Source organism: Panthera tigris, chromosome A3 (genome assembly GCF_018350195.1).
Source record: "Panthera tigris isolate Pti1 chromosome A3, P.tigris_Pti1_mat1.1, whole genome shotgun sequence".
Taxonomy (NCBI): domain Eukaryota; kingdom Metazoa; phylum Chordata; class Mammalia; order Carnivora; family Felidae; genus Panthera; species Panthera tigris.
Window position 1 is genome coordinate 104,186,175 of NC_056662.1, and position 27,945 is coordinate 104,214,119.

The following is a 27,945-nucleotide window of genomic DNA, read 5'->3' on the forward strand; positions in this document are numbered from 1 at the left end:
GAAGTACTATCCCATGGAAATGTTTTCCTTGTGTTGTTCCAAAGACAGGGCTTGACCCACTGATCCTGGTAGACGCTGAGGTGGCACATTTAGTCTCAACATAAAGGACTTCCTGAAAGCTAGAACTGTCCAACAATGGAAATGTTGCTTTCTGTAAGAACTCAAATGCTTCTCAGTGGAAGTGTTAATGCAGAATCTGGAGAACGATGTCAAGGATGCCACGTGTAGGGGCCTCTGCAGCAGGGCGGAGGCCAGAGTCACCAACTCTCCAAACTGATTATAAAACACACGTGCACCCATAAGCATACAACACCTAACAAGTAGTCTAAAAGCAGGGATGGCTTTCCAGTGATTATCTCCGAACAATTTGGAGAAAAGAGCCTTAATGGTTCAGGTGTACATTTGTGTTCACGTAGTGTTTCCCACAGGCAGAATCACACATAAACTCAAAATTCACGTTATGCTCTTAAGTGTCTCCGATCTATCCATCGCCTTGCAACAAATTTACACTCTAGCAGAACTGCTTGTGTGACCCTACTTCCCACCAGGCCAAGTGGGGTTTGAACTCACCACCCTCCCTCTCCAGCCAGAGTCCCGGTCTGCCTCCCGCACTAGACCTGGCTTCCTCAAATCCTTTCCTCCTTTCCTTGCTCCCTCCCAAGTTTCACTGTCAGCAAAGCTCAAACACTGTTTCCTCAGGTTGATCCTTCCTTAAAAGCAAAGGACATGGTGAGTAGATTAAGACAACGAAGTGGAAATAGGTGGTTTGTTTTCATTTGCCAAACTGGCTACCTGGAAAGGGCTCATAATCAAGGCAAGGCGGTTAGCTCTGTGTTAGCCCCTACCCAGACCACACCTTGCTGCTTCCATGTGCCAACCCTAAGTAGAAACACTCCAACTTTCTGATCAGGAAGAAACCATAAGCCCAATATACAAGATTTCCCACCACCACATGTCCAAAGACAAACACTCTTGTACCAATCTTTATGTATTTATTCACACATTTGATAAAAATGTCACAGTTAGAAGTGAAATCATTACAATGACATAAGTAACTGTACAGACTGACCCCAAGTATAGGGTCAAGTTGCCAAAAATAGGAACATGAGCAACACGTAGCTCCTTAACACCTGTGCACTCACACACTCTTAACCACACCACCATCCATGCCCCAACAATCACAGGCGCTAAGTTCAGACATAGCCCAGGGAGCTTTTCCCTGGCTTCTGTGAAGTCCTGGGGATGAGAAGAGAGAAATGATCAATGAAAAGAAGCTGGAGATACTCAACACATCTCTCTGTTCTGCCAACGACTCAGAGAAGGCAAGACATGAGACACGGGGGCAGTTATTTCCTTGGCACAAAACTTAACAGGCAACAAAAATGTCCAGAGGTTTGAGTCAATCTGAGGCTTAGATCCCCTTTTCAACAACACAAAAGGGTAGCCAAGTAGGAAAAAAGGGGAAAATCCAGCCGTTTAAATTCTACGGAAAAAAGAGAAGGGAGTATTTAAAACTTGATCCCTATTCTGTCAGATTGCAGCAGGACCATAAGCAAATCAGCCAGGCCAAACTGATACATCTGATTGTGACTTTACCCAAACAGTGTAGTTTTGCTTTCGTTTTAACTCTGAAAAGAGGAGGAAAAACTTTGCAGAGGAAGAAAAGGGTCACATAAACCACATCCCCATTATATTAGTATTTGGGGCAAGATTACATCTAATTCTTCACACAGCTTGTCTACAGCTCTGAGAGCTCCAAGGGAGTGGCCCAACCCCCATTCCTCTGCCTTTAGCCTTCCAAGATGGACAAGTCCTCAGCATCCAGTCAAACCTGAAGTGTGAAAAATAATGCCTGAATCAACATGGTGTTTTCTATACAGTAGGACTATGGAGAAATCCTACTCAAGTTCCCAATTCCTACATTTTGACACAAAGGTTAAAAAAACAAAAAACAAAAAACAAAAAAAAAAACCCCAAACCTAAAGTGTGATATTTTGAGCATCACCACTGACCCTATCAAAACACTGATGACACAGAAAGCTACCATCTGAAAGGATTCATTTCCCAGTGTTCTTGATAAACGGACTAAGGAAGGAGGCGATGATCCAAATTAATATAGTGCATGAATAGAGAAGAACTGGTCAATGCAAAGGAAACTGCTTTGGGGGGTGGCGAGTCAATGGGGTGGTATTTGGGAGGCAGAAATTCCTTGGTACAAACTTGATGTCCCTAAAGATAGAAGCAGGGTGAGGACAAGGCACTTACACTGCCAAGCAATAGTTCACATCCATTCAACACTAGGACTGTTACCAAGAGCACTCCCAATGACCCCTCATTGAAGACTCAACTGGCCAACTGTACTTTCCAGCTGGACCTTCAGAACTGAAGGAAATCCCAAGCGCCGCAGAACCGATGGTGAGAACTGGAATGTTGGCAGAGGAAACTACTCAGGAAGCGAAAAGAAGTTGTCCCCTTCTGGCCTGAGGTGAGAGGTTTGTTCCAGATTAGCTCAATGAAATACTGAATTTCAAAATGCTTGGCCTGAGAATATGACAACGCCCTCATGGATGATTCCTCCTGTTTTGATAAAGAGCAATAAGGGCTCTGAATGAAATCGGACACCAGTTATTGAGTTATCCTGCACTGGTGGTTACAGCAGATGCTTTCTAATACATGTCCCCATTCTGTAGCAGATAAGGAACTGAGACAGGGCTAAAAGCAGCCTGTCCCTTCTTATCCCAAAACCCTTCAAGCGTACTCGATCCGGGCAGGGCCACAACTACCCTCATTTTTCCGCTCTGAAGACGGGGTGGTAGCCTTGGCTTCACTACCCGTTTCCAGAGGCTTAGATGAGATATAGTCCTTTACTTTGATCTCCATGTTCTTGGCTTTCAGAGTGGCCATGTGCAGCTTCTCCAGGAAATCTGGCATGCCTGGTGGGAGAGAGGAAAATCTGGGTAGGCTGAAATACAAACCGACAATAGGCTCAAAATTAGAAGGCCCTATTTCTTTCACGGTAGGGAGCCAATTCCTTTCTTATAAAGATCACAGCCTAATCAACAACCTGTGAGTGACAGCTGCCTCCTAAAATGTATACAGTGAAAACAATCCATGACCTCGGAGATCCTTTGGAAAGGGGTACTGATCAAGCCGCATAAGGCTTTTAGGTGATTAAAACACCACTTATCAGTAGCATAGCCTAATTATCTGCCAATTTTATTTAGACAAATATCAAACAGAAACACCTAATCTCTCCATTCTCCCCCTGAGGTATTAGAAGCTGCCTACAGAGAAGCAAAAGAAAGAAAATCACATGAGGATGCTTTTTAAAACAAGGAATTGGAAGAAAAAGGTACAGTTACAGCTGTGATATGTAGCCTTTGTCAAGATACATGGTAGCCCCTTTCTCAAGGTTACTGTCCTATAACTACCACATTTTTTCCACCAGATTGTATGGCCTCCAACACTATCTAAAAAGAAAAAAATTGTTAACACATTAACATACACAGTCCATATTTAAGGAATAAAAGCTAAGCAACTGTTCTTAAAACTCCCTTCTGGGCACATGTTGCTTTCAGGGACTCCCTAACTCTCATCCCTCTGAACCCCAGCTGGAGGCTTCAATGTCTTCACAGTATTCAAGAATGGACCAGGAAAGATATTTAATTTCTCCAACAGTGCTCCCATGAGACAAGCACTAATCTTGCTTGCCATTAAGAGCTAGAGAAAAACAGGGGCGCCTGGGTGGCTCAGTCGGTTAAGCATCCGACTTCAGCTCAGGTCATGATCTCGCGGTCCGTGAGTTCGAGCCCCACGTCGGGCTCTGGGCTGATGGCTCAGAGCCTGGAGCCTGCTTCCGATTCTGTGTCTCCCTCTCTCTCTGCCCCTCCCCTGTTCATGCTCTGTCTCTCTCTGTCCCAAAAATAAATAAACGTTAAAAAAAAAAATTTTTTTTTAAAAAGAGCTAGAGAAAAACAAAATGCTCAGCCCAGGTTCCAGGCCTTGTATACAAGTGCCCACTCACCACTGGAAACCATCCAACTAACGCAGTAGCGAGGAAACACAGTCTGGGGATTGTCACTGTAGGTCAACAAGTAGTCAAAGCCATTCTGAAAAAGAAGTACAGCAAAAATAATGATACCTGAATTACCCACCATATCTTCCATATCCAGTACCCCAGAATGATCATGATCGGACTCTGGGGCAGACAGTGTCATTTTTTACCCCGCACAGAAAAGCGTTAATACTGAAGACCTCAGAGGTTGCCATTCTTAGAAGGGCCACCCTACAAGGTTGGCCCTCGGGTGGTGTCCGGAAACTTGGCTCCCAGAGTATTCCCAGTCAACAGTTAAGTGTAAGGGTGACTCCCTGTGTGTCTTGTCTGTTTGTGCAAACAATCATACAGTTTGCGCTAACCACCTGTTTTCCTTCTGGGGACATCTGGAATTTTGGTATGTGCTATGCAGAGGATCCCTATGTGACCAGCCCTGAATAAAAATCTTGGGTGCTGAGTCTCTAATGGGCTTCTCTGGGCAGAAACATCACATACCTGTTGCTATGTTTTTGTTGCTGGAAGAATGTGCTCTCCTTCACGGGAGACAGCAAGAGGAAGCCTCCACGTGGATTCCTTCAGACTCTGCCTGTCTCTTCCCTTATGATCCAGCTGTGTATCCTTACTACGTGACTATATAATGAATCTTAGTCATGAGTACAATTACATGCTTAGTCCTAGGAGTCCTTCCTGTGAATTTTGGGAGTGGTCTTGAAAATCCCAACACATATCCCAAAATGTTTGAAGGTCCTAATCTTTATCAAAATGATACAAACTCTGGGGCGCCTGGGTGGCTCAGCTGGTGAAGTGTCCGACTTTGGCTCAGGTCATAATCTCGTGGTTCATGGGTTCGAGCCCTGCATCGGGCTTTGTGCTGACAGCTTGGACCCTGGATCCTGCTTCGGAGTCCACGTCTCCCTCTCTCTGCCCCTCTCCCACTTGTGCTCTCTCTTTCTCTCAAGAATAAACATTAAAAAAAATTCCCGGGGGTGCCTGGGGGGCTCAGTCAGTTAAGCATCCGATTTCGGCTCAGGTCGTGATCTCACAGTTTTCGAGCCCGTATCAGGCTCTGTGCTGACAGCTCAGAGCCTGGAGCTTGCTTTGGATTCTGTGTCTCCTTCTCTCTCTGCCCCTCCCCCACTTGTGCTCTCTCAAAAATAAATACATGTAAAAAAATTTTTTTTAATTTTTAAAAATTATTTTTAAAATGATATAAACTCTGCCGCACTGCTGCGACTACTACCAGCAAACCTTTATAGACCACTTAATGGTGTGCCAGGAACGATTTCAACTTATAATGTAGATACTGTTACCCCATTTTATAGGGGGGGAAACTGAGCAAAAAGGAGGAGCTTTGCCCAAGGTTACCCACATACTCAATGACAGCCAAGACGAACCCAGAATTCTGACTGCAGGGCCCTTGCACCCACCACTCTTTTTGGCTCAGCACTCTCATTGCCTAACTCCAGTGAAGGACAGGAAATTAAGGAGATTTACAAGTGTCCTGATCCTAGGAGAAGTAACCAATCATGCTCCATCCAAAGGGGTAAGAGATAACCGCTCTTATGTTGCACTTTTTTTTTAATGTTTATTTTTTAGAGAGAGAGTACATGCGTGAGCAGGAGAGGGGCAGAGAGAGAGGCACAGAGAGGATCTGAAGCAGGCTTTGTGCTGACAGCAGAGAGCCTGACACGGGACTCCAACTCAGGAACCATAAGATCATGACCTGAGCTGAAGTCGGACGCTTAACCACTGAGCCACCCAGGTGCTCCTATGTCTGTCCTTTTTAAAGCAGAGTGGCCACAACTCCAGGTGGTAGAACTACAACTTTAAATTCCCATGGTTTTTTTTTTTAAACCAGTTTTTTAAAATGTTTATGTATTTATTTTTGAGAGAGCGAGCGAGCACAAGCAGGGGAGGCAAAGAGACAGACAGAGACAAAGGATCCCAAGCAGGCTCTGCTCCAACAGCAGAGAGCCCGATGCAGGGCTTGAACTCACAAACCATGAAATCATGACCTGAGCCAAAGTGGGATGCTCAACTGACTAAACCACGCAGGTGCCCCTAAATTCCCACGCTTTTACACCAAAGTTCTTTTTTTTCCTGAATGGATTGTTTAATCTTTTATTCATTTACTCAATACATATTTGAATGTCTGCTGTGATTGGCACTGTGCTGGGTATGACAGAGCAAACAAAAATGTGCTAGTCCCTGCCCTCAGGAGCTTTCAATTAACAGAATAGATGCTGTAACAGAGATACAGATGAATACTATGGAAGTAAAGAGAAGGGAAAGGTAAAACCCATACAGTGGAAACAGTAACAGTACCCACCACAAAGGTTGGCTAGAAAACTAAATTAATTAATATATATAAAAGACTTTATTCTTCCCATAAAACACTTGGGCTGAGAAGTCAAGAGACCCAAGTTCTCATCCACCACTACTTGTGTTTTAAAAGGAAACCAAAAACAATGATTACCCATAAGAAGAAGGATGGAACTGGGTGGAAGGTACAGGGATATAAGCAAAATCACTCTAGTTATTGATAAATTTCACTTTGGAAAAACAAATTTTTTTCATAATTTAATAAAACAAAATTAAGTTTAAAAAGCAGTATCTAAAAATCAAAAGTAAAGTAGAAAACAGGGAACCCAACTACAAACTGAGTCAGTAAGAAAAATCACAAAGAGAACACCTATTTCAAATAACTTTAAGTGTTTATTTTTGGGGGCATCTGGGTGGCTCAGTCGGTTGAATGACCGACTTTGGGTCAGGTCATGATCTCACGGTTCATGGGTTCGAGCCCCGCGTCCGGCTCTGGGCTGACAGCTCAGAGCCTGGAGCCTGCTTTGGATTCTGTGTGTGTGTCTCTCTCTGCCCCTCCCCCACTCATGCCCTCTCTTCTGCCTCTCAAAAATAAAGAAACGTAATAAAAAACTTTTTTTTAATGTTTATTTTTTGAGAGAGAGAGTGGGGGAGGGGCAGAGGGAGAAAGGGACAGAGGATCCAAATCGGGCTCACGCTGACAGCAGAGAGATGACATGGGCTCAAACCCACAAACCACAAGATCATGACCCAAGCTGAATTTGGATGCTTAACTGACTGAGCCACCCAGGTGCCTCTCAAGTAACTTAAACTCAATTATTTTGTACCCTGTGTACATACGCTAAGGATAAAAAAATATATATATACAAATTTTAAATCATCACATTATTGGTGATCTTTGCGGTATTACTCTGAAGCTGTTGTGTATATATCAGGTTAAAGCAAATGGGTAGTTATGTTTGGAGTGATAAGAACTGAATTTCTCATCATGGGAAAATATGATAGATGTAAGACACAAAATAATAAACAACTCTCCAGTCTGAAATTTGAATTAAAAGTATTGGCATGTATTCAAGATTTATCTTTAAAACAAACAAGTAAAATTTATTACTTAGTTTTATCTTCTGAAAAGACCTAAAAACAATGAGCAAACCAATAGCTATTACTCCTAGAAACCAAATTCTGGTTATTTATTTTTAAAGATTTTATTTTCAAGTAATACCTATACCAAACCTGGGGCCTGAACTTACAACCCTGAGATCAAGAATCACATGCTCTACTGACTGAGCCAGTCATCACCCCCAAATCCTGGTATTTAAATGACATTTTCTTAAAAGGAACCAGGATTCCCTAAAGAAATGCTAATTTCAGCTAAACCTATACAAGATGAACCTAGGATATCTTGTAACAGCAGAAAACAAAAGAACCCCTGAGGTCAAGTCAAAAGGATTCAAGCCAGGAAGATGAGGCCCCTAATGGCCAAAATTGGGACAAATTTGAGTATCAATAATTGTAGGGGCACCTGAGTGGCTCAGTCAGTTAAGCATCCAACTCTTGATTTCAACTCCGGTCATGATCTTGCAGTTCATGGGTTCAAGCCCTACACTGGGTTCTGTGCTAAGAGCTTGGAGCCTGCTTCAGATTCTCTCTCTCCCTCTCTCTGCCCCTCCCCCCTGCTCGCACCTCTCTCTCAAAATAAACAAACTGAAAAAAAGAAAAAGAATAACTGCAATAGGTTAAAACTAACCAAACATGTTTAAAAACTGAAATAGCTACCCTCAAGACAAAAAGCTTCTACACAGCAAAGGAAACAATCAGCAAAACTAAAAGGTAACCAATGGAATGGGAGAAGATATTTGCAAATAACAGATGAGATAAACAGTTAGTATTCAAAATCTATAAAGAACTTCTCAAACTCAACACCCAAAAAGCAAATAATCCAGTGAAGAAATGGGCAAAAGACATGAATAGACGCTTCTCCAAAGAAGACCTCCAGATGGCTAACAGACACATGAAAAAATGCTCAACATTACTCATCATCAGGAAAATACAAATCAAAACCACAGTGAGATACCACCTCACACCATTTAGAATGGCTAAAATTAATAATTCAGGCAACAACAGATGCTGGCAAGGATGTGGAGAAAGGGGAACCCTTTTGCACTGCTGGTAGGAAATCAAACTGATGTAGTTACTCCGGAAAAGTGTGGAGGGTCCTCAAAAAATTTAAAATAGAACTACCCTACAACCCAGCAATTGCACTACTAGGTATTTATCCAAAAGATATGGGAGTGCTGATTTGAAGGGGGGCCATGCACCCCAATGTTTATAGCAGCACTATTAACAATAGCCAAAGTATGGAAAGAGCTCAAATGTCCATCAACTAATGAATAAAGAAGCTATGATACACACACACACACACACACACACACACACACACACACACACTGGAATATTACCTGGCAATCAAAAAGAATGAAATCTTGCCATTTGCTACAATGTGGATGGAACTAGAATGTATTATGTATGCTGTTTGAAATAAATCAGGCAGAGAAAGCCAAATATCCTAGGATTTTACTCATATGTGGAATTTAAGATACAAAACAGATGAACATAAGGGAAGAGAAGCAAAAATAATATAAAAACAGAGAGGGACACAAACCATAAGAGACTCTTAAATACAGAGAACAAACTGGGGGTTGCTGGTGGGGTGCTAGGTGGGAGGTATGGGCTAAATGAGCAAGGGGCATTAAGGTGGACACTTGCTGGGATGCGCCCTGGGTGTTATATGTAAGTGATGAATCATTAACTTCTATTCCTGAAATCATTATTACACTATATGTTAACTAACTTGGATTTAAATTAAAAAAAAACAACAACTAAAATAGCATTAGAAGAAGTCTTCTATCGGTTCTTCTACAGCAAAGACTAATGGTATTTGTCTATAACAAAAAAAAATAAAAACTTTACCTTTGGAGGATCCCTGGTTGAAAGGACCAATGCATTATTTTGAAACTCATAAATAAAGGAACAAATCAACCATTTCTCTTACTTCCCTTTCCTATGTGCACTATAGAAAACCAAACAGTTGGTGAGGAAAATTACCTTAATGTATTTCAATTAATAAGTGGAAATAGATGAAGAAAAATAAAGGAATTACAAAACCAGCAATTTGTTATACCCCTAATGAAATAACGGATCTGAGCCATAATCACCAATCATTTCTAAATTCACAAAGAAAGAAACAGTCATCAACTGGCCTTCTGATACAGTGGTCTTGCCCAAAACAACCAACCAACCTGAATCTGTTCAAGCCTGAGGTTTGAACAGTAACTACCAATACCCAGGAAATATAGGCAGGGGACAGGGACAGAGGAACACATTAAATGATACTATGGAGATACAATCATCAAGATCCAGGACAAAAAACCCTGCTTCTTCAACAAATATAATTGCAAAACAACAACAACAACAAGAAACAAAAAACAAAAAAAAAAAAAAAAAAAAAAAAGAAAGAGGGGAAACATACTGACTTCAAAAGACTCAAGAGATAATATGAACAAATTTCAAATGTCTAGAGTCTGAATGATATTATTTTTTTCCTTCAAGAATTTTATCTTTTGGGGGGAGCTTGGGCGGCTCAGTCGGTTTAGTGTCCGACTTCAGCTCAGGTCATGATCTCACAGTCTGTGAGTTCAAGCCCCGCGTCAGGCTCTGTGCTGACAGCTCAGAGCCTGGAGCCTGCTTCTGACTCCTTGTCTCCCTCTCTCTCTGCCCCCTGCCCTGCTTACACTCTGTCTCTCAAAAAGCAAATAAAAAAAAAAAAAAAAAAAAATCTTCTGGCACACCTGGGTGGCTCAGTTGGTTAAGCATCGACTCTTGATTTCAGCTCAGGTCATGATCTCATGGTTCATGAGTTCAAGCCCTGTGCCAGGCTCCACACTGACAGCAAAGAGCCTGCCTGGGATCCTCTCTGACCCTCCCAGCTCGTGCTCTCTCAAAATAAATAAGAAAAAAAAAAAAAAAGATATTTATTTTTTATTTTTTTATTTTGAGAGAGATAGAGATAGAAACCAAAGACTCAACCAAAACCAAAACCAAGACTCAACACTTAACCAACTGAGCCACCACCCAGGTGCCCAAACTTTTTTTTTTTTTTTAAAGCAGGCTCCATGCCCAGCACGGAGTCTGACGCAGGGCTTCATTTCACAACTGGGAGATCATGACCTGAGCCAAAATCAAGAGTAAGACGCTTAACCAACTGAGTCCTGAGTCAAATAAACCAACTACAAAAAAATTCATGGACCATCAGGAAAATATGAACACTAACTAGATTATTTGATATTAGGGATTATTATGACACTGAGGTTGTATTTCCAAAAATGCTTTTTCTTTTTGAGATAAATACTGAAATATCTATAGAAGAATTCTTCTATGGGTTCTTCTATAGTAAAGCAAGAAACTGTTTCAAAATAATCAGGAGAGCAGGAAAAGGGACAAGAAAGGATATAGATAAAATAAGTTTGTCCATGAGTTGATCACTGTTGGAGCTGGGAATGGATATAGAAGGTTCATCAACATGATTCTTTCTACTTCTTTATCTTTTAATTAGGGAAAATTTGAAATGTATATAAAAGTAAAACAAATAAAACACCATACCTTGGCTCAAGGATCTATTTTCCATCTGCCAAGTCCAAATGCAGCTGCCTGGTTTTCAAGTATTCTATCTACGTGGTCAATGTTAACTTATCACTCCTCCCTAATCTCAACTTTCCTTTCTGAGTGGTGAGTCTCTGAACCTATTCATGGCTCATTTTTGTCTTTGTCTGCCCCCAGGGCACTTCCTGTTTTCCTCTATCCAGTCTGCCTTTTCAAGAGACCCCACTCAAATCTTACCTTTTTCATAAGAGCTTGCCACCAATACACTAAAAGAATTATATAGATAATTTCTATTGTTCCCCCACCCCAACTGAAAGAAATTATTTACTGGGCCCCTGCTAGATACAACACACTCGGCTAGGTGCTAAACGATGCCTTGGCTATTTCATGGTCATGGTTTCTAAAGGTAGCAATGCTGGAACTCAAGTCAGTTTTTTCCCAATAGGAAATATATGGGGGGCAAGGTTAAAATTTTAAAGGAAAAGAGTGAGACCTAAGTTTGTCTCCCACACGGTCTCCAGCCTGACCCAGGCTCCCCTTCCTAAAGGCAACTAGCCATGGACACTAAGTAGCCTTACTATTTCTTTTCTATTTTCTAAAGTTCTAAAGGACTTTTTAACTACAACACACTGTAAATAAACTTTTTACACTGCAACCAGTTCTCTCTCAGCCTCATACACACACATTCATACATCCGTATGTACCTAAACAAGTCTCATGAAATATGCTTACACTCAGATGATTTCTACTCCATGTATTTTTTCTTTTCTTTTTTTTTTAGCTGGTCATAATGCACTAAATTAATTTTGTCTTCCACTAACGGGTAGCAATCTGTTTGAAAAATACTGCTCTAAAAATAGTATACAAGTAAACACACAGATCTCCCAGTTAAAAAGAGTCAATCACCACATTAACTGAAGCGAACCACCATTTCTGTCATATTTAAAGTCCCACGTCAGGCAGTATAAATAGAACAACTTGTTGAAAACAAAACCATACTAACACACAGTTCATCCAGCTCAAAAATAAAAGTAATGAAAGAAACAAAGCCTTTAATTATAAAGTGAAATACAACTAAACCCAGCAACCACTGGAATCAATACGTAGTAAACTCAATAGATTTCACAAAAAAAAAAAAAAAAGCAATTCCCTACATCGAAAAAAAAATTCTTCTCAAAGAAAGGTCACAGAATTTTAAAGAAAGCTGAGAACATTATTTTAACACTCTCATTTTACAGATAAGGAAACAGAAATCCAGAAAGGTTTCAAATGTTTTGCCCACTGTGGTGAAATTTTGATGGAAAAGGTGCTCCTTCAGTTCCCAAAGAATGCCGCTAACAGGTCGTCGTCTTCTCCTGTCTCTCACAAACAGGAATCCTGGGTCATCAGAACTTTGTCCTGGAGGATCTTCCAGGTGTATCACCCTACAGCAATGGTTCTCAAACCAGTAGCATCACATGGGGACCTCTTAAAAATGAGAATTCTTGGGCCATACCCCAGCACTGTATGTTAACAAGCTCCAGTGGACTCTGATGCACGCCAAGTTTGAGAACCACTGCCCTTCCCAGTTCAGACAAAAGGCATTCCTTGAGAAAATCCCATAGCAGCTACACATCATCTCTCGGATGATGTAAAACTCACCTCATCAAATGACTTGTGGGGACGGATAACCATCTGGGATTCATACGATCTGACCCTTACAAATTCTGGAGACTCTGGAACACTAGGGTGCTCCACAGCACTGGTAAGGAGAAAAGTGAAGGAAACTCAGTAATGTTTACACACAAAACAGCGTAAGAGCTAAAGTTAAGAGGAAAATCTAAAAAGCTGGCTCTAATTTTTAAAATAAAACAAAACAGAGAGTCACCAAGATGAATGAATACAAATTAAGTTCTAAAAACAAAGTGAGTTTCCTTGGTGATTCCTAGGCTTTGTAACCTTTGTGCTGAAGAAAAAAGCACTTATTTTTCTAATTATCAATATTAAGGTTAAAGAAATGGTTTAATGAAAAGTTTACATCCCTTCTATCTTCCTAGACTGTCACCAGTCAAAGCCCACTCGTGTTCTAGCTGGGATGGATGGGGTCCTAGCAGCGCCCCTATTAACAACAAGACCATGCAAACTCCCACCAGACATCTATGAAGGACACAGCTAAAGGGTCTCAGGAGGAGCCACAAGTAACCACACATACCGTGACACCAACACCATCACGTTGTTTTCCTGATCCACGCTATACCGTCGAACATAAACATAATCCCGGGAATACATTGGATACTAAAGGAAAGAATAGGCAGAATTAGTGTTCTGCCTCACATGGATGTGATAAAAGTAAAAACAGTAACGAAAATACTCACAGGAAAATGGGTTACCCAGTGAAGAACCTCAGAACCACTAACCACATCCCTCTCAATCACTTCCAGCTTGATTACCAGGGCATCCCACTTTTTTCTATACTCTGTATCCAGCTGTAGAAAGAGAAGAGACTGTCAAGACCTAAGAAATTCAAAACAAAGCTGCAGAAGACTTCTCCAGATGCTTGGACCTCTGACCCAAGGATCTTATTCTGGAATGGAAACCTGACCTAAAAGTGGCAAAGTATGAAAAACACAGCTGTGTTTATTTTAGACAAGTCTTTCAAAATCCTTTCTTATAGGCCAATAGCATTATCTTGAAAGTGAATCTTACTAAAGAAAGGCAAAGCACAAGGGCGCCTGGGGGGCTCAGTCAGTTAAGGAACCAACTCTTGATTTTGGCTCAGGTCATGATCTCATAGTTCATGGGGTCAAACCCCACGTTAGGCTCTGCACTGACTGCATGGAGCCTATTTCGGATCCTCTCTCTGCCCCTCCCTGCTCGCTCTCTCTCTCAAAAATAAGTATTTTTTTAAAAAGGCAAAGCAAAGGAAAATATAAGAAAAAACTATTGTGATAGACATGTTTAGGGAAAATTTAATAGGTAATGACATACAAATGTACAAGGGTAAAACAAATTTTTAAAGATTTAAACAGACAAAAAGCCCAAAAGTATGAGCAACACTTCACAAAAAGAAATGCAGGCAGCGTATGTTTAAATTTCTAGCATCAGGGGCGCCTGGGTGGCTCAGTCGGTTGGGCATCCGACTTCGGCTCAGGTCACGATCTCACGGTCCGTGGGTTCGAGCCCCGCGTCGGGCTCTGGGCTGATGGCTCAGAGCCTGGAGCCTGCTTCCGATTCTGTGTCTCCCTCTCTCTCTGCCCCTCCCCCGTTCATGCTCTGTCTCTCTCTGTCTCAAAAATAAATAAACGTTAAAAAAAAAAAAAAAATTTAAATTTCTAGCATCACTTGTAACCAGGGAATTTCAAAATAAGACATATCATACACATCCAAACTCAACAAAAATTCCATATAAATTGACAAAATTCAGTGTTTGGGGGGAAGTGTGCACTTGCATATTATTAGTGAGTGTCATAATCATTAATTAGCTACTGAAAGCCTGATAAAACAGTGAAAAATCCAAGAAGGAAAAAAAAATTTTTATACAACTCTAGGTGAGCCCACCTCCCCTTTTCGTACATTTCCACCCAAGGAAGAAAGGAGTCTTTGAATACTCTTCATCTTTACTAATTAAATAGCTTCACTGTGGCAATATTCCACATTACTAAATCCTGATTGGATCTGCACTCAAGAGGAAAATGCTGTAAAGAACATTGTCGGGTCAATAGATAAAAACTGGAATACAAACAAGAGTAGAAGAGCTGCAAAAAAAAAAAAAAAAAAAAAGAGTATAAGAGCTGCATCAATGTTAAATTTAGAGACTTTCATAATGGCACCACAGTTAGGAGAATATGTCTAGTTTTAGGAAATACACACTGAAGGATTTTGGAATAAAGGGACACGTATGTAACTTACCCTTAAATTGTTTAGGAAAAAATAACCGTAACACCTTATAAAATACTAAAAACATTCAATTACATTCCTCTAATTGATCTTCCCAACAGCCCTGTAAGAGGATAGAATCAGTCTCATCCCCTTGGACAAAGAGTAAGTCCAATGTGTACCTAGATGCTATTTGACAGGAGAAGAAGGATACAAAGATAGATGTACTGAAGCCAATGTCTTCAGAGTTAAAGAAATTATTCATGTGGACAGTTTGCAGTGGATTTCCAGGCTTAGAAGCTCCAAATCTGGGAAGAAAAATTTACTCACCTGAACGTTGAAGAACTGCCGGGGTGTCACATCTGTGTAGGTTCCAAAAACTAGAATGACATAACAAAGAATAAGGGATTAATGCCACATCCCCATCACTTGTCTTATTCCTATCACTTAACTGCATTCCAATTATAGAGTACAGACAGATCTTAAAGGCAGATTCAGGAGCACCTGGGTGGCTCAGTCAGGCGACTCGTAATTTCAGCTCAGGTCATGACTCCAGGGTTCCTGAGATGGAGCCCCACATGGGGCTCTGTGCTGACATAGCGGACCCTGCTTGGGATTCTCTCACTCCCTCTCTGCCCCTCCCCCCCCCAATAAATAAACATCAACAACAAAAAAACATTTGCTATAGAAAAATAAAAGGCAGATTCAAAAACTAGATTATCATATTGGGACAGCAAAGACAGACAAAGACAACCTACAGCAAAGTATAGCAATGAAGACACTGAGATACTTGTCATCTGGGGGAGGCAAAACAAAAACAAGAAACCATGGTAAATTTTCTGATCAAGAATCAGAAAAGAACAGTTTAGAGAGGATGAGGAACAAAAGTCCTGCACACCTGGGCAACCATGGAACACACAAGGCAGCCAAGCTGGGCTCACCTCTGTACTGGTAAAGGTGAGTGCCTGTAATAGGGCGCCGCCACAGCTTAAAGTGTTTCTTATCCATCACCATTTCCCATGGCTGCTCTTTGCCCCCTAAATCTTCATTCCCTTCTGTCTGGGATTTTGGTTCTGAAGGGTGGCGTTCAACTCCAGAGCGCTGAAACACATGTGACATTTCCTCCAACCGCTTCATCTCATCAATGGATCTGCAAAGAAAAACAAAAGGAATGGTGCAGGTGGTTGTAATTAACCTGTGAAATGAAATGTCCACACAATGACTTGCATAAGAAAGGTGTGGGTTTAAAGCAGTATAAAATAAATAAAAACCTGACTTCCCGAGTTTGAATCCCAGTCCAACATTCATTCACCAAAACATTAAATTACTTGACCAGTCTGTATTCTTAATCTGTAAAATGGGGATAATAACACCACCTACCTCAAAGGGTTAATTATAAAAACTTATATAATTACATATTTTTCCTCCTCTTTTAAAAATATAATTCACATTCCAGAAGAATCATCATTTTATAGCGTATAATACAATGTTTTTTAGTATAGTCACAAGGTTGTGTAACCATTACCATTAATTCCAAAACATTTTCATCATCCCCCCAAAAAACTATACCCATTGGCAGTCACTCACTCCCATAACCTCTCACAACCACACATCTATTTTCCATCTCTATGAACTTGTCTATTTTGGACAATTAATATAAATACTATACAATATATAGTCCCTTGTGTCTTGCTTTTTCCACTCAGCATATTTTCTTATGAATTTTTTAATGTTTATTTTTGACAGAGAGAGAGGGAGAGAAAGGGAGGGAGGGGCAGAGAGAGAGGGGAAACACAGAATCTGAAGCAGGCTCCAGACTCTGAGCTGTCAGCATGGAGCCCGATGTGGGGCTCAAACCCACAAACCACGAGATCATGACCTGAGTAAGCTCAAGTAGGATGCTTAACCGACTGAGCCACCCAGGCGCCCCTCCACTCAGCATAATTTCAAGGTTCATTCATGGTGTACTTTGTTCCCCTCTTTTTTGGCTGAATACTTCTATTTCATTGAATGATACATCACATTTTGTTTATCCATTCATCAGGTGATGGGCACTTAAGTTTCTACTTTTTGGCTGTTATAAATAATAATGCTATAAACAATTGTGTACAAGTTTTCATGTAGACACAGTTCTACACACCTTTCAGTTCTCCTGGGTAGATTCCTAGGATCGAATTTGCTGGGTCATGGCAACTCTATGTTTAACCTTTTGAGAAACTGCCCAATTATTTTCCAAAGCAGCTGCACCATTTTTATATTCATACCAACAATGTATGAGGGTTCCAACTGCTTCACATCCTTGCCAACACTTGTTATTGTCTATCTTCATGGTTCTAGCAATCCTAGTGGGTGTGAGAAGCATATCTCATTATGGTCTTTGATTTATATTTCCCCAGGGCCTAATGATGCTAAGCATATTTTCAAGTGCTTATTGGCCATTTGCGTATCTTCTTTGGAGAAACAGCTATGGAACTCTTCACCTATTTTTAAATGTTTGAGAGAAAGAGCACATATGCACCGCATGTGGGGGCGGGGCAGAGAGAGAGAGAGAGAGAGAGAAAGAGAAAGAAAGAGAGAGAGTGTCCCAAGCAGGCTCCATACTGTCAGCCCAAAGCCCTACATAGGACTTGATCTCAGGAACCCTGGGATCATGACGTGACCCGAAATCAAGAGTTGGACATTTGGGGGCACCTGGGTGACTCAGTTGGTTAAGTGTCTGACTTTGGCTCAGGTCATGATCTCATAGTTCCTGAGTTCAAGGCTGCTTCGGGCTCTGTGGCTGACAGCTCAGAGCTGGAGCTTGCTTCAGATTCCAGGTCTCCCTCCCCCACTCGCACTCGGTCTCTCAAAAATAAACGTTAAAAAAAAAAAAAAAAAGTCAGACACTTAACCAACTGAGCCACCCAGGCGCCCCTTTGCCTATTTTTAAACTGTTATTTTATTGCATTTTTTTATTGTTGAAATCTAAGAGTTCTTCTATATACTCTCAGTAACAGTCCCTTATCAGATATAATTTCTATTTTGTCCATTGCTTTGGGTTATCTTTTCAGTTTTTTGATAGTGACCTTTGATGCACAAAAGTTTTTAATTTTGATGAAATCCAATTCACCTATTTTTTTCTTTAATTGCCTGTGTTTTTGGAGTTACAGTTAAGAAACCATCACTGCCTAATCCAAAGTCATAAGGACTCATGCCTATATTTTCCTCTAAGAGTTTTAGTATTTTTTTTTAATTTTTTTTTTTTAACGTTTATTTATTTTTGAGACAGAGAGAGACAGAGCATGAACAGGGGAGGGGCAGAGAGAGAGGGAGACACAGAATCGGAAGCAGGCTCCAGGCTCTGAGCCATCAGCCCAGAGCCCGACGCGGGGCTCGAACTCACGGTCCGTGAGATTGTGACCTGAGCCGAAGTCGTACGCCCAACCGACTGAGCCACCCAGGCGCCCCAAGAGTTTTAGTATTAAAAAAAAAGTTTTAGTATTAGTTTACACTTTGATCCATTTTGAGTTAATTTTTGTGTATGGTATGAGGCAGGGGGTCTAAATTCATTATTTAGAATGTGCCTCTCCAGTTGTCCCAGACCCATTTGAAGACTATTCTTTGCCCACTGAATTGTCTGGCACTTTTTTTGAAAATCAACTGGCCATAAATATAAGGGTTTATTTCTAAAACTCTCCATTTTATTCCAACAATTTATCCATCCTTATGCCAGTACCATATATGTTTTTAAATATTTATTTATTTAAGAGAGAGGGTAAGTGGGTTTGAGGCAAAGGGAAAAGGAGAGTGAGAGAATCCCAAGTGGCTCCACACTCAGTGTGGAGCCCAACACGGCGCTCATTCCCACAACTGTGAGATGATGATCTGAGCTGAAATCAAGAGTCCAATGTTTTGTTTTAATTTTTTTAATTAAATAATATAAATAAAATAAAATAAAATATAAATAAATATTCATTTTTGAGAGACGGAGACAGAGTGCAAGTGGGGGAGGAGCAGAGAGAGTGGGAGAATCCGAAGCGGGCTCCAGACTCTGAGCTGTCAGCACAGGGCCCGACGCGGGGTTCAAACTCACAAACCGTGAGATCCTGACCTGAGCCGAAGTCGGACACTTAACCGACTGAGCCACCCAGGTGCCCCGAGAGTCCAATGTTTAACTGACTAAGCCACCCAAGCACCCCCCATATCATCTTAATTACTATAGCTTGGTAATAAGTTTTCAAATCAGGAAGAGAGAGTCCTCCAACTTTGTCCTCCTTTTTCAAAACTGTTTTGACCATTCTGGGTTTTTTCATTTCCATATGAGTATCAGGATCAGCTTGTCAAATTGCACAAAATAGTGTACTAATTAAGACTTTGATAAGGATTGTATTGAATTTATAGATCAGTTTGACTAGTATTGCTATCTTCACAATCATCTTCCAATCCATGAACACAGCTTATCTGCCCATTTATATGTTTTAAAATTTCTTGCAATGATCTTTTGCAGTTAAAAAAAAAAAATGTTGTTGAACAGTACCATGTTGAACAGAAGTGGTGAGAGCAGACATACTTGTCTTATTCCTGATCTTAAGAGAAAACCTTTCAGTCCCTCACCATTAAACTATGCTGCTAGCTATGTCTTTTGTAGATGCCCTTAATCAAGTTGAGGAAGTTTCCTTCTATTCCTAGTTGTTGAATGATTTTTTATCATGAGAGGAGGTTGGACTATCAAAATGCTTTTCTGCCTGTACTGAGATGATCATGTGGTTTTTTAGCCTTTATTAATGCGGTGTATTAAACTGATTTTTATTTGATGAACTAACCTTACTTTCCTGGAATAAAACCCACTACTTCATGTCCCTTTTTATATGTTGTTGGATTCAGTTTGTTAGTATTTTGTTCAGAACTACATGAAGCTTTAAAACATCCAAGATAATACCATATAACCTTCTATGTTTCATTATATATTATTTAGGAACATATGCCTATGTATAAAGACACAGATGGGAATGAAATACAACAAACTGAGATAGATAATCTGGGGGACAGGGGAGATTTCAACTGGACAAGAGTACAGAGAAGTCGTTAATGGTATCTTATTTTATTTCTTAAATATAACTGTATTTGTAACATTCATGTTAAAGTCTTTTTATACATCTGAAACATTTTATAATAGTTTTTAAAACATGGCTTATATTTTCGCCTTAATGTTTAAATAGCCCATGGAAAGAAAGATTGCTGGCTGTCTGCATCATATACAACTCTTCTGTTATTCAAGACTGAAGAAGACATCAACTACTGATAGACTGTCTGAAATGCCCACTCTTCTTCAACCTTCAAAAAAACACACAGTTCAAGGTCAACTTCCAGGCAGAGTAACTATATTCTTTTACTTTTATTCCTCTACAGCCATATATCATATTATAATTAATCTATCTTTATACATGCCTCTTTACTAAACTATGAATTCCCTAATGTCCCCAAATCAGTCTTTCATGTCTGTATTCCCAGCATCTAGAAGTACCTAGTAAACATCAAACACTCCAATGTTCACTGAATAAATGGAGTATATATGAAAGCAGGCCTCAATGATTCAAATTCTTATTAAAAGATTATATTAACACATTACTTTAAAAGCCAAAAATTCAAAGTTATACTAGTGGCCCAAGATTAAAAGTTTAGAGCAACCCAAAGTGATGGTGACTGTAAAGACCTGTGTTCCAGTCCTCACTCTGCCAACTATGTGATCTTATGCCAAGTCATTTTACCTGTAAATCCCTCCCTTTTTCTACCTGTAATGTTAGGACATTATTTCTTGAAGATTTCTATTAGCTCTAAAATTCCGTTTCTCTGAATTTTAAACTTTGGGCTTCGATGAGAATCCCAAAATAGGTGGGATATAGCCCTCTTTCAAGCCCTAGCAGTTGGAAGTACAGCACCTAACTTAAAGAAGGTTAATTAGAGACTTCTGGTAGAGGATGTGAATCTTGAGGAAATAATACAAGGCATGGGATCTTTTGGAGATTATTCTCAGTGATCTTGAAGAAGTTGAGAGTCTAGCAGTGCAACCAACCTAGGGGAAACAAAATCAGCACTAGTACCCTAAGGAGATTGATTATTCCTATGGCAAGTCTTGGCTGTTCTCTTGGCCAACCTGTACTCTGGTCTTCTTGTCAATGCCCTGAGTGACCTAACATCTTTCTGATTAATCCCTTTGGCTTAAGTTAACCAATATCACCTCTGTTTGCAACCAAGAACCCTAGCCAGTACAATTTATACTGATGTTCTGATGAAAAAAGTTTAACCATTTTTAAAAAGTTTTAATTTGCATTAAAAATTGCAAAACAGGGGGCGCCTGGGTGGCGCAGTCGGTTAAGCGGCCGACTTCAGCCAGGTCACGATCTCGCGGTCCGTGAGTTCGAGCCCCGCGTCAGGCTCTGGGCTGATGGCTCGGAGCCTGGAGCCTGTTTCCGATTCTGTGTCTCCCTCTCTCTCTGCCCCTCCCCTGTTCATGCTCTGTCTCTCTCTGTCCCAAAAATAAATAAAAAACGTTAAAAAAAATTTAAAAAAAAATAAAAAATAAAAAATAAAAAAAAAATTGCAAAACAGGATTCACTGCTACCACTACAAACACATATAGAAATAGGAAAGGAACTTTATACAGTAAGATCTTTCAGAGAAAAAAGCAAAAGCAAAACCAGAACCAGACTGGCTCAGAGAACAATTCAGGCATCACACAGCACCAATTATGACACTTTTCAGGACTAGTAAAGCATTCTTCAGTAAAAATTAAGCACCACCCTTGAATGTCATTCTTATCACATATTGAAGAAGGGGAGGAATGTCTTATTAAAACTTCATCAGAGGCTCATAAAATTACATAGTAAGGTTTTAAGAAAATTATATGACTATAGGCAATACTTTTAATGGCCTTCTAAGGTGGTACAGAGCTTCTGACCCATTGCTTTATCAACCTCTCCTATATAATTAAAGGCCACTAGGTGACCTTGATTAAAATTATGAGACCAAGTCCCCAGAGGGGGAGAGAAAGGTCTTGTGAAGGCCTGACATTCATACTTGAAATAGCACAATCTGAATGCTGGCACAAGACTGCGACATGAAAATGCAAATGATTCTTGTCCACAGATTCAACAATATGTGAAGGGTCTCAGCTTCTTTTTTTTTTTTTTTTAAATGTTTATTTATTTTTGAGAGAGAGGCAGAATGCAAGCAGAGGGAAGGGCAGAGAGAGAGGAAGACACAGAATCAGAAGCAGGCTACAGGCTCTGAGCCAGAGCTCGATGTGGGGCCCAAACCCACAAACTGTGAGATCATGACCTGAGCCGAAGTCGGTCGCTTAACGGACTGAGACACCTAGGCGCCCCCGAAGGGTCTCAACTTCTAAATGCTGACATGACAGACATCATTAGCAGCACACAGGTGTTCAAAGTCAGTCACTATCCTGTATGTGGAGGAAGGAAAACCTCTCACCATACATCTCTTTAGCCTGCTGTGCCAAATCCTGTTTGGACAGGGTGAGTGTCTAAACCTTGTTATCTAAGAGACTTAAACAGGTAATAAGAAGAAAGGACAAAAGAGATTATTCCCAAAATAGTAACAGAACCAGCAGATTAGTAAAAGGATTAAGAAAAAGACAGCCAATGCTTACCTTTCTCCAAAACTAAAGTCATTTCAATATGGATTGAGAGGTATAGAAAGAAAATGAAGACATAAAACTATTAAAACAGAGTAATAAGTATAACCAGGTTCGGCCATGTAAATCCTGCCCCAGTATAGAGTTTGATATAAGGGCCCAAAATGATTCAAATAAAGCCATCCCGAAATTAGCCATCCCGAAATTAGTAATTTCAGTAACACAACTGCCTCAATTCACATAATCCCTTCCTTAAATTACAAATTACGGTCAAAGTTAGAAACTTTCAAGTACAACTGTTACGAGACAACACATCTACAAATAACAAAACATCAGCTAGCTCACTGCAATTCTGGGCCAACTGGTTAACGGGAAAATAATGAAGACAATGTAAAAAATTTCAAGTCAGGTTTAATGTAGTCCTGATGATCTAAGAAGGGTATGCCAGCAAAAAATCTTCAAGTGACAGTGGCAAAAAAGATGAAGTACCTTTTGTTGGTCATTTATCTAATTAATAATACACCAAAAAGTTACAATTATTCTAAATGCCCTGAGATAAAAGCGGGAAACTAAACAATTTCTTTATGAAATTTTACTGGCACTTATTTACTCAAATTTCTGGAGCAATGGACTGTAACTTTTTTAACAGGAGGAGGGGTTAATAGAACATTTTCCCCTAGCCTTTCATATTTCTTAACTTCCTTCCTCCTTTTGTTCTTGTAATTTTTTTTTTAATGTTCCAAAGCAATAAAAAATTACTACTGTATTTTTCCATAAGATCTGTCCTGGGCTCACAGAATGCCAGCTAGTACCAAAAACAATGATTGAAAGTTATTTTGTTTGATTTGTTTAATTGAAGCCACTGGGTAAGAATACTAGACCAAGCATTAAAAGACCTGATTTCTACACCTGGTGCCCATCAGTGCGTCAGAGTCACTTTGTACACGTTACTCCATTTCTCAAATTTTCTTGCTGTTGCTAAATAAATGAGATTCTATTTGTTAAGATGTTCTCAAGCATAGAAGAATTGAAAGCCGGGTTATTCCTTTTCATTCTGAACGGAGACTCAAGTAACATAAGAAAAAACACATGCCACGTTTAAAGCATACATTCAAAGAGTACCAGCACAAGTTGGTACAAAAACAGCACAGAAGAACCAAATGCTGTGATTTAGGGGCCATGGGACAATCATGCTCTTCTTTCATTAACAATGAAAAAAATGCACTTGTCCTGAGGCACATTCAACCGCGCTCCATTATGGAAGCCACCCAAAATCATTTCACTAGAACAAAGAAAATCTAAGATGTTCCAAACTAGCTATAAGAACCTCAGCAGTGCCTCCTTTAAAGCAAATAAAATACTTAAACGACAAACAAAAAATGTTAACCTGAACCCAGAATATTTTATTAAATAAAATATATGACAAGATATTAGAAACATAAGAAACCTATAGAACCACCGTACAATCGGCATATAGTTGAACAGCGTTACTATTCGTCTCCCTAGCAAGGTAACAAACATTTTTTTTTAGTTCTCAAAATGGACACCTTCATCAAATTTTAGGTATATGACTGAATTCAAGCATGAACTAGAAAACAAATTGTTAAACGAAGATCTTTACTACAACAACTCTGGAGAATCAGAAAGGACCTTCAGTGTTCTGACTGGCCTTCATCTAAGCTTATGAAATTCGCGAGTGGGTTAACAGAGGGCAATACCTCTTCAGGAGCTGGATTAGAACCAAGAGTGTTTCAAATGCCCCCGGGTTTCACAGACAGCTCAAAGAGAAGGGAAATGGTACGAATACAGGGCCTGGTCATCAACTGGTCTCTTTCTGCTACAGTGGGTAGTGACTACTGACTCAAATGTTTTACCACATGCATTTTTTATCTTGTTTTCCTCTCTAGCTCCTGCTAATGGCAAGCCTACTAAACAAAGGCCCCAGGACAGATTGTCCATAAAAACACATGAAATAAGCCAAAGAACGTCATCTACCACCCAGGCCCCCAATGCTATTCAATTCCCATCCCAAAACATCTCCCTCTCTTTTGCACCAGGTAGCCCTTTTCTGGTTTTCTTGTCTTTCCTTAATAGATCCAACTGGGAATTTCCCTTTCAAACTTGACTACTGGGGAACATAGGTATTTCATCATCAAAAAGAAAACGAAAATTCAAACAGTTAATTGATAATTTCTTAATACAAAGGTTTTCCTCCCATAAGTCGTTTTATTTCCCATACCTGAGACTGAGAAGTTGCACAAGAATACTAACAGAAACTAGGAAAGCAACCTATCATGCTTTGGTATCTTAACATTTTTGTGAATAAGATTAAGACTTTCAATTGCATTTATATCCTCAGGGTGGATATTTAGTAACTAGTTTTCTATATGTATTATCATAGTAATGCAGGGATCAAAAACCATAGCCTAGGTCCAACCACTTAATTTTGTAAAGATTTACAGGGAAACAAAAATTTAGGGGGTGGAGGGAGAGAGGGGATAGCTGTTAAAAGGAAAATACAGAGGGGCGTCTGCGTGGGTCAGTTGATTAAGCATCTGGACTCTGATTTCGGCTCAGGTCATTATCTCACGGTTGTGGGCTCTGCGCTGACACTTCGGATCCTGCTTGGGATTCTCTCCCTCTCTCTCTCCCTTTTTCTCTGTTCCTCTCCCACTTATCTCTCTCTCAAAATAAATAAACTTAAAAAAAAAGTTTACTAAAAAAAGGAAAATACAAAGATACTGTAAAGCAAGAACTAAATCAAGGCTTCCCATGAAATGAGTTGAAAACTATAAGGATTAAGATTCAGAACCACAGATTAACAAATTCAACCAATGGTACTGCATTTTTCACCCAGAAATTTTGATGATGATGACAGCGTAACTTCAGAGTCTAATGAAACACTATTCCCTAAGTTGTAGTTGGAGCAGCAAAAAACTGACCTAATTTTTGCAGGTTAAAATGGCTGGGCTACTGGTCTGAGAGGCCAAAAGCCTTTCCAGCCTCATAATTCTGTCACAGCAGCAAAAGAGCTCTCCTGGCATTTCTCACGAAATCCCATTTGGAATGCAGTAATTTTGTAAATTACATATCCTTAGGTCAAATTTGAAACCTGCATTGAATTTGCACCTTTTTGGAAGAATTAAAGATTACGTGAACCAATGGGTTACATGCCTTCAAGACCTAATTTGTTTTTTACAACGTTATTTCTTCGGCGTGATGCTCCCTATTCAAAGTCTTCCCACCTACACCAATCTGCATTTCGTTATTTCTAGCCAGACAAATGAAATTAGCACAGAAAGACAATAAAAAAAAAAAAATGGTGTGCTAAAACAGGATCAAGTTACTGCATCGTCACTTCAAGTACCACCGGGTAAACCGGACACACTGACCGAAAAGGCAGGCCCCGAGGATCGATGTGCCGATCTCCCAATCTGACCCGCGCCAGCGAACCGGACCGAACGACCTCGTCTCCGGACTCACCTCTGCAACTCCTCCTCCTGGATCCTCTCCTCGTCCCACACGAACGCGCCAGCGAGCGCCGCCATCAAGGCAGAGGCATGGCCAGGGCGGCCGCGCAGCCGGCGCCAGAGGCGGCCGAGAAGGACGCGGCGCGAGGTCTCCGAGTAGAGGCGGCCGTACAGCTGCGCGATCTGCTGCGCGCGCCGCACACGCAGGCCCGTCACGAAGCGGCACTGATTGGCCAGCAGGGCTAGCAGGCCCCCGCCCCGCGCCCCCGCGCGTCCCGCCGCCGCCGCGCCCGCTAGCCAGGCGGCCAGGGCCCGCGGCCTCCGCAGGAACATGCCGCCGACGCGCGCCCCGCCCAGACCCTCTTGCCCCACCCCTCGGCGCCCGCCGCGCGCCCGGAGGCGAACTAGGCCTCCCTCTCAGGGCAAAAAGAACGGGTCCGGGAAGGCGCGGGCGGCCTGCCGCGAGTACCCCTAGTCGGTCGGCCCCGAGCTCGTCTCACGGTCTAACAGGCTTTTCATCTCTCTCTGCAGTAAACGTTGAGGAAGAGTCCCCTTTGCGGAGAGAGTCGGTCATGGCACAGTCGCGGGGGTGGCCCCGCAACCTCTGCAAGAGGCCTTCCTGGGCTCAGGCCGCGAACGCGGCAGGCCAACAGCCGGTCAGCGTTGCTGGCTCCCTGCTTCCTTGGCGTCCTCAAGCCGGCACCGGGGCCCTGATGTGCAGCGCTCGGGAAGCAGCGAGGTGGGCGGCTCAGTCGCAGCAGCAGGTGAGGTCCCGGGCGTTCGGCGTCCGCCACATGCGCTGCTCGCCTGCAACCTACCCCCTTCGTGGCCACCCGGCTCCTGATTGGGCGCGGTCCGGACTCCTCGGTGCTGATTGGCGCTGCCCAGTGCTCGTCAGCGCTCCTTCCCGCCCCTTCGTGTAGCGCGCCGGGCCCCTAGCTAGCAAGGTAGGTGGCGCGGCGGAGAGCCAGTCAAGGGCGCCTCGGAGAGTGACCCGTAGACCCCGCCGCCGCCGCCATATTCTGACCAAAAGACCCCACCCCGCGGGGGGGCGCGACCAGGTGTCAGTTAGAGTCCTGCGCAGTGCTCAATTGGTTTGAGAGGCGGGGGAGCGTCTCCTGTTTCACTACTTTGAATCTTGGGTGGAATGGGGTCTTGGTATTGCGTCTGCGGGACGCTGGGGGTGTCCAGGTTCGGGTGGGGAGAGGGCGGGACGGTGTAGACTCCTTTGGTGAATGGAGACCTTGCTGAGGCCTAGAAGCAGCTGCCATCAATACCTTCTTCGATCTCTCCGGCTGGCCTCTCCCGGAAGCGCTTTTAATAACCAAAGGTACTGGGATGGTCTCCGAGGGTCGGAGTCGTAGCACTCATCTTCTCTCTGAACCCCACGTCGCTAGAGTGGGCCGATGTGGCATCCTTAGAGCCTAGGACACTTTCCAGAGAGCTACGTGGGCAGGTGGCCTGTCACAGTCTGGAAATTGAAAAACCTTTTGGTAAAAGGGCAGCAGAATGGAGTTACTTGGGACAGATGCCCTAGTTCGCGTAGTAGCTGTCCCACTCTCTTTAACTCAAAGATGTTAGCGTGAGAAGGTAAACAGGTCTCCTAAAACCTACTTTGCACCACCCGTGAACACCCTGGCTAAACGATCTCGAAAGCCATCAGATTACTAATCTGTACCCATCTCATTAATACAACTGTTGGATGTCCAGTAGGAAAACCTTACACTAAATTATTTCCTTTTTTTTTTCTTACAGGTACCTTAGGGGCGAGAAAATATATGTAAAAGGACGTCTTGCTACAAAAGGGGTTGTGCTCATTCCAAGACCATGCATTTAGAAATTTTACTCTTACTGTAGCTAGTTGAACCGTTGCAGAGATTAATAAAAAACGTTTCTCTAAAAAGAGAAAAAAAATCAAACTTTACGGGAAGCTGAAGTTTAGATCTATCCTA

At 41.5% G+C, this 27,945-nt stretch overlaps 1 protein-coding gene and 1 long non-coding RNA gene across 2 annotated transcripts; one reads left to right on the plus strand and one right to left on the minus strand.

The window, feature by feature from the left end:
- Positions 1 to 978: 978 nt before the first annotated feature.
- STARD7 (StAR related lipid transfer domain containing 7) lies at positions 979 to 27,035 on the minus strand. Its single transcript, XM_007082475.3, has 8 exons — positions 26,007 to 27,035; positions 15,832 to 16,040; positions 15,221 to 15,270; positions 13,390 to 13,500; positions 13,227 to 13,309; positions 12,677 to 12,776; positions 4,025 to 4,109; positions 979 to 2,933 (listed from the first exon to the last, which is right to left on the minus strand). Exons 1-8 carry the CDS (start codon positions 26,324 to 26,326, stop codon positions 2,749 to 2,751), a joined length of 1,143 nt encoding a protein of 380 aa, XP_007082537.3. The 5' UTR covers positions 26,327 to 27,035; the 3' UTR covers positions 979 to 2,748.
- Positions 26,674 to 27,917, plus strand: LOC102964040. The gene is made up of 2 exons (XR_006215904.1): positions 26,674 to 26,757; positions 27,749 to 27,917. It is a non-coding gene; the product is annotated as an uncharacterized LOC102964040 (long non-coding RNA).
- Positions 27,918 to 27,945: the final 28 nt, after the last annotated feature.